Here is a 7,349-nt window from a genome sequence, read left to right as displayed (position 1 = left end):
ATGTATGTTAATCGAATGGAACAGAAAAGAATTGCAATTATGAACGATGATACTCATCCACTCCGTACATCCTTCGTGTTTAATCGTACTGGGTGTAGACTAGGGTCTGTTTCTGCTGCATAACGCAATTTAACCGGTTATTTTAAAATAGATTAAAAATAGATAACAATAACAAGACCGCGTTTCTGCTCAATTTGTGCTCCGAAATAACCGGTTAAATCTATGGGTGGTCGTCGAGCAAAACGTCATCATTACCCAAAATGCAATACACTCAGACGGAAGTAGTAAGTTGGCTGTTTGTTTACATCGACGTCAGTACACACGTGTGTGATATCGCCGAACATCTCAAACATGTTAACATTAAAAATGTTGTCTCCAGGTCTACAAGTTTTGTTTTTTTGTAAAGCCTACTTAACATCGCTAATAAAATTAATTCTCATGGCGCCTTCAATAACATGGGGAGGGTCGTGCAGCGCCCGATCGCCTAGGATAATTATTATCTAGCCTAATTCCTCAAAAAGGCGATGTCACACGGCCCTTCCCACGTGAATGTCTTTCGCGAGCGCGGTCCTACTAAACACCAAACGGAAACAAAAACGAGACTCAGAATGTTGCAATACCTACCAAACGATAGTAGATAATTGTTAATTAATTATGAAAATTAAACCCAACTTATAATAATAGCAAAAATCGTCCGAATTTATGTTAAAAACGATGAGTTTAGCCACAAAAACTTAAATCAAACGAAAGTATCCAAGTCATAGAATATCGCACGCACATAGTGCCTTTAATAGAATAATGAGTATTGAATATTATTTCGTATATTTATGTACTAACATAAATAATAACACATTTCTATGCTTAATAAAATCATATTTAATACATTATCAAAGGCTCTGATAACCTTTGTTTTCGGTCGATGTGATGTTTTTCTAAAAAATGATATGTAAAACGATCAAAGTAAGATTGTTCATTGTTCTCCTATTAAAGGCACTAAGGGCGTGCCATAAATATGCTCGTTTGGTTTCAGTTTTTGTTGCTAAATTCATCGTTTTTAACATAAATTCGGACGATTTTTGCTATAAAATTTGGGTTTTCATAATTAATTAACCATTATCTATTCTCGTTTGGTAGGTATTTTCAACATTCTGATTCCCTTTTGTTTCCGTTTTGGTGTTTATAGGACCATACCCTTCGCGAGCGTGTATAATAACGCCTCAAATTGCTTGGGTAGTTCGGAACTCCACCCGAATTCCTCTTTTACTTTCGCAAAAATGCTCTTATATATCTGTGAATCTTTTCTATTGCCTGCCATCCTTCCCCGTACTTTCTCTCCCCCACAACTGAATAACATATCTTGTGATTTCATTCATCCACATGCATGTTCACTTCTTCGTTCGACTGTCAAAACCACGAGGAAAACACACATGGTTCGCGACGGTATCTGACCCGGGGTCACAACTGTCAATCAAATAACCGTTATTTCGTGTTGCAGCTAAGAATTGCTCAGCGATAACCGGTTAAACGGCGTTCTAACACCGATTTAAATGGGTGTTTTTAACCGGTTATTTTGCGCTGCCTTTTAACCGGTTACCACAAATTTGTCCTGTTTCTGCTGCCAAGAAAATGGAGTTAATTTATTCACACAGATTTTAATTTATTCACACCGATTCAAGAGTAATATCAAGGTTACGGACAGCATGGTACCGACTGTCCTTTGTCCCACAATGTATATTTAGATATAATGAGGACAAACACAAAAATAATTGTATTTTCGAACACCTGGGAACATCAGATAGCATTTATCCTTATCTGTACATATTTTACAGTTCTGTGTATTTTTACTGATTTTATTCTATTTTTATATTAAGTTGCCATGAGAAAAACCAATTTTGTGTTACGCTAGCGACCGGACAGGACAACAAACAAACACAGATAAACCATCATTGGATGGAAATGTCATTTATTAAAATGACGAATATTAAAACGTGTATATTGGTAAAACATAGATGACATATCACTTCTAGTATAAAACTTAATTATATTACATAATATAAAAAGGGGTTACGCCCTATAGGTTATGTCATCTGAAACCATAAATCAAATACTGCATAACGGATATCAGTAATCAGAATATTTAAACAAGGTATAAATCAAAGTATTAAACTCTACTTACTAAACAGTACTTAATATTAGGTTAACAAATTTGACTTAAGCATCAAATATATACATCTATAAATCTACTTGAGTCTGATTAAAATACAATAAAATATGAAATTGGCTGTAGATAAGACATGAGTCTGGGTGTCAGCGCCCAGCCAAAGCAAAACGGGGGAAGAATGGGGTGGTCGGAGGGAAATTGAGTTTTGACGCAGGACGTAGGTTTAGTCTTAATTAAAACAAAAGAGAGGATTAAACCACATGCGCCGCCGCTTATAAAGCCCCTCCGGCGATATGTTATGCATGACTTAGCAAATGAAACACCCTCTATCAGGAATTACAATTATACCTGTCTGCTAAGTGACACAAAACTATTTTCCTATATGCTTCGGAAAATTCTCTTTGTGTTACGCTAGCGACCGGACAGGACAACAAACAAACACAGATAAACCATCATTGGATGGAAATGTCATTTATTAAAATGACGAATATTAAAACGTGTATATTGGTAAAACATAGATGACATATCACTTCTAGTATAAAACGTAATTATATTACATAATATAAAAAGGGGTTACGCCCTATAGGTTATGTCATCTGAAACCATAAATCAAATACTGCATAACGGATATCAGTAATCAGAATATTTAAACAAGGTATAAATCAAAGTATTAAACTCTACTTACTAAACAGTACTTAATATTAGGTTAACAAATTTGACTTAAGCATCAAATATATACATCTATAAATCTACTTGAGTCTGATTAAAATACAATAAAATATGAAATTGGCTGTAGATAAGACATGAGTCTGGGTGTCAGCGCCAAAAACCCAGCCTTGGATGGGTTCCCACCCAGACCAAACAAAAGACCACGGACCTGACCCTTAAGAACTGAACGATGAAATACGAATGTATTTCTTGAAAACAGAAGATTTCCATCTCCCAAATTGTTGAATGAGGCTATCTGACATGCCTAATGACGCAGCATGTGTTGCTGCCCCAATACGAAAACCCTTGTAATGGCTCGGATTCAACCCAATAAACGACACTGCCGCTCTCAGTCGGCACGCCACAAATTGTTGTGTAACCGCCTTGCCATCAAGGTGCTGAAACAAGGGACCTGTGGACTGTCGGCAATGTGCGAGGTAGTTTGTTAGTGCGGCCACTGGGCAGTACTTTTCTCTAACCCATGGTGCAAATGATACCGAAACGGGGGGTTTTCCAACTCCAGTTTTGTGGTGTCGTATTATGATTAAGGCCCCTGTTTCGTTCAGAGTTAAATCGTTGCGCTGTACTACGTTCGAATCTTTGGCTTTTGATGCCAATTCTCCGAGGCGAAAAAAACCCTGAAACGCTGTAAGAAATAATGCTTCAAGCAACAAACGATGGGGGAGTAATGGTTCTATAAACTGCAATGCATCGAGTAACCTAACCAAGATCCCTTTTGTTATGGGAAGCCGAGAGTCCACTTTTGCCGCCCTAGAATGAATTCCGCGGATAATTTTTTGAACGAGGAAAAACCCGCTAGGATCCGGTAGGCCTACTAACTTGTGTACGAACGAGATTGCAGACATATGTGAGGAAATTGTTCCTGGTGCCAGACCTTTGTCAAATAAATGAGACAGGAAATTACAAATTGTACCTACATCCAGTGGTAAGGATACTTGTTTTCCTGACCAGGATGCCAACAGTTGCAGACTACGTCTGTAAGCCTTTCTGGTGGCTGGTGCAAGGGAGGATTCGATTAAGGAGACCGCTGTCGGTGTCAGAGCGGGATTGGCTGCTCCTTGCTGTGGGTCTATGGAGAAGTCTGTAAAATAAACTATACAAATTAATCTTGTTTAACGTAAGTAAGTTATTGAAGCAGCTCCCGGCTGGACTTCATGTTTTGTGCAAAGTAATTTAGAAGCAGCCCAAGCTGGACTTCATCGTTCGTGACTGAGTACTTAGAAGCAGCCCAAGCTGAACTTTCCGTACTGCATAATGATCCCAGACCATTTAAATGTGAAGCAGCTCATGCTGTACTTCTGTAGGATGAGCGCTAAGAGACTTATCCAATGACAATGCTTTGTTGATTTGGAGCCTAGACAGTAGGTCAGCCAACACATTTTCCTTGCCTGGAATGTGTTTTGCTTTGAACAAAATGTTGTGATTTAGGCAACAAAGCACCAAGCGTCGCAAAAGCCGCAGGAGAGTAGCGTCTTTCGCGGTTTTTTTGTTAAGTATTTCGCAAACTGCTTGGTTGTCAGACCGAAATAGGATCCTCTTATTCGCGAGCCTGGGTGCCCAAGTTTCCAACGCAATCACAATTGGAAACAATTCAAGTACAGCTATGGACCTGCCTAAAAATGAACACGGCCAAGGAAACGCAAACCAATCACTTCCTAAGATAGCCCCGCATCCGATTGAACCCGCCGCGTCGGTAAATAATCGGATCGTATCCGAGGTGATCCATTTTTCCGGAAGAATGAGGGCTTTGCCATTGAAATGTTTAATAAAGGTAAGCCACATGTACAGATCTTGTTTGGCTTCTAAATTAATCCTAATGAAATGGTTTGGGTGTTTTGCAAGAGAGAGGAGGTTGATGAGTCTTCGCAGAAAGGTTCGACCCGGTAGGACAACTGAACAAGCATAACTCAAGAGCCCTATTAACGATTGTAGTTCCCTTAAAGTAACTTTTTTCCTTGTTACGAATGTATCTAGAATTGATTTTATTTTCGTTACTTTTGCCTCCGGCAAGCGACATATCATGTTGATTGAATCAACTTCAATGCCGTAAATGATGATATTCGTTGTAGGAGCGACTGTCTTAGAATCTTTTATGGGTACTCCAATTCTGCGACAAAGGAATATGAAACTGGCTAATGCTTCGCGACAGGTTTTCGAATGCGCCGGGCCTACGAACCAGAAATCGTCTAAAATGTGCGAAGACTCATGAACCTGAAATTTGTTCCCCATGATCCATATTATTGCCCGACTAAATGACTCAAATATTTGGCAGGATCTGCTAGCCCCCATTGGTAGACACTTGTCAAAGTAAAGTAGACCCTCCCAACTGAAACCTAACAGATGATAGTCGTCCGGATGGATCGGGACAATGCGAAAAGCATCTTCGATATCTGCCTTGGCCATAAGGCATCCTATTCCATTGCGGAGAACGAGCATTATTACCGAATCTATTGTATCGTATGACACGGCAGAGGCTTCGGAAGGGATACCGGAGTTTACAGAGACACCCCGCGGGTATGACAGGTCTTGTATAATACGGAATTTTCCCGCCTCCGCCTTTGGAATGACGCCCAACGGTGATGCGACAAAATCTGAGAAAGGTGGGGAGACAAACGGGCCTGCTAGCCTCTTGCGTTGGATACCAATCTTAATAAAGTTTGTGATTTGCTCCGGATGGTTAATGGCGCTAGGATGGTTGCGTGCGATTCCCGGCGGAGGGGGAGTGGTGCAACAAAGTCTGAACCCGACTGAAAATCCCGAAATTAAATTTGTAAAGAGGCGTGGTGAATAACCGGTTAAGTACGAGGCCAGCACTTTAACTTTTACTGGTGTTGGTAATGTTGCCTTGCTTAGCTGTTTGATTTCTGGCCGTGGTATGTCCGAATCCAGAGGGGCGCTGTTTCCTGCAGCGGATCTTGTGATGAGGGAGGTCGCACAAGGGACAGTTGTGTTTGAAAGTACAGGGCTGTGCTGTGCAGGTTTTTCCTGTATGGAAGGCAAAGCAGTAGCCCTTGGGAACCCCACGAAAGGGCTGATTGAATCCCGTTCTCACCCCTGAAGTGGTCATCGGGACCGATTGATATGTTACTAGCTTTAGCATCAGTTCGGTGTGCAGTACCTCCCACTTCAAGGCGCGTCCTTGACGGGCTCTTCTGAAATTGTTCATCGTATGCTCGCCATGCATTGTTCTGTGTGGTAATTGACAACTCCAAAATGTTGTTCGCATATTTTAAAATGTTAAAACATTCTTTTGGGAATTTTTCCAAGAAAATGGCTGCATAGATGTGGAACGCCTGTTGCCATTCTAAAACCGTGAGCGGTTTCCGTTTTTGGTCGCTCTCGACTCGCACTTGGTTTCCTGCTATAGTCACCGACATATGCGGGTCGCGTTGGTTGGGGAGCAGAGACCTTATTTCGATATATTGGTCGTTCCAAATTTTAGTTTTGGTGGGAAGCGGAATGTCCGACCCCAAGGCAATAGTGTCCATCATTGTCAATTGACACCCAGTTGACGGCTCACCTTGGAGAAGGTCGCTGATTACAGGGGTAACCGCTTCTTCCATCGCCGATGGTCCATCTCCCTCTGGTGAATTAGTAGCAGGAGGCGCGTCGGTCGGTTTCTTCATCTGTTTTGCTACGGCCTCTGCCAATTTTTCATAGTCGATATTAGCTGTTAGTTGTTCCATTGTGGTTGGTTTTGGTGCCGCTGACCGGCGGGTGGACTTTGATTTCGGCATTTTACCTAGATCATAGTAAGTAAAGAACAAAAAAAAAAAAAATATATATATATATATATATATATATATAAAGTAGTTGCGGGTTTATATCCCGTGGTAACATGTATGATTCACCCATCGATTTGCAAGTAACCTGGCGGCACAGCATAGCTGGTAATTACCCAGGTAAACATCCAAACGTGGGTGAGCCAACCAACCAAATAGAAATATAATTAACATGGTATAAAAAGCTATATAAGCATAGTATGGTCGGCCCCACCACTTGGCCTGGAGGCACAGCATAAAACTGCTGGAAGTTACCCAGGACCGATAGTTGGTGCTACGTTATTAAAAATAAAAATACATTCGGTGGAGAGTAAAAAACTGCCAATCGATATGGCATAGTATAACACCAACCGAAGATAAAATGGCCGACCATAAGATAAAAAGCCTGGAGACACAGTTAAATAGCTGGAAATCACCCAGGAAAGCCATGTAATAAGTTGGTGGTTAGGTACGGTAGTCATAGGTAGTAGACTACTAAGTAATAGTAGAAGAATGATAATGATATAGTATAAAATAATATATCTATATATATATATATAATATATAATAGTAGCAGTATTATTGCATATTCTTATAGAAAATATCATCAATAAATTTTTTTTTTTACTGATGATAGAAACATTTATTTAAATACTGGCCTTTTAAGAATTTTTTCTGCGTGCATCATCGCTCCTCTT

General features: G+C 40.3%; 1 protein-coding gene across 1 annotated transcript; it reads right to left on the bottom strand.

The window, feature by feature from the left end:
• Positions 1–3,045: 3,045 nt before the first annotated feature.
• Positions 3,046–6,635, bottom strand: LOC144842418 (uncharacterized). The gene is made up of 2 exons (XM_078698868.1): positions 6,411–6,635; positions 3,046–3,971 (listed from the first exon to the last, which is right to left on the bottom strand). Exons 1-2 carry the CDS (start codon positions 6,625–6,627, stop codon positions 3,046–3,048), a joined length of 1,143 nt encoding a protein of 380 aa, XP_078554994.1. The 5' UTR covers positions 6,628–6,635.
• Positions 6,636–7,349: the final 714 nt, after the last annotated feature.

The sequence above is a fragment of the Antedon bifida genome, chromosome 5, assembly GCF_963402885.1.
Source record: "Antedon bifida chromosome 5, ecAntBifi1.1, whole genome shotgun sequence".
Taxonomy (NCBI): Eukaryota; Metazoa; Echinodermata; class Crinoidea; order Comatulida; family Antedonidae; genus Antedon; species Antedon bifida.
Note: the sequence above shows the minus strand (reverse complement) of the source record. Positions and strands in the feature narration are given on the sequence as shown.

Coding starts and splice junctions, on each gene's coding strand:
- LOC144842418 (XM_078698868.1), bottom strand. CDS start 6,627: ATGCCGAAATCAAAGTCCACCCGCCGGTCAGCGGCACCAAAACCAACC. Junction 3,972..6,410: donor AATCAGCGACCTTCTCCAAG/GTGAGCCGTCAA, acceptor TTTATTTTACAG/ACTTCTCCATAGACCCACAG.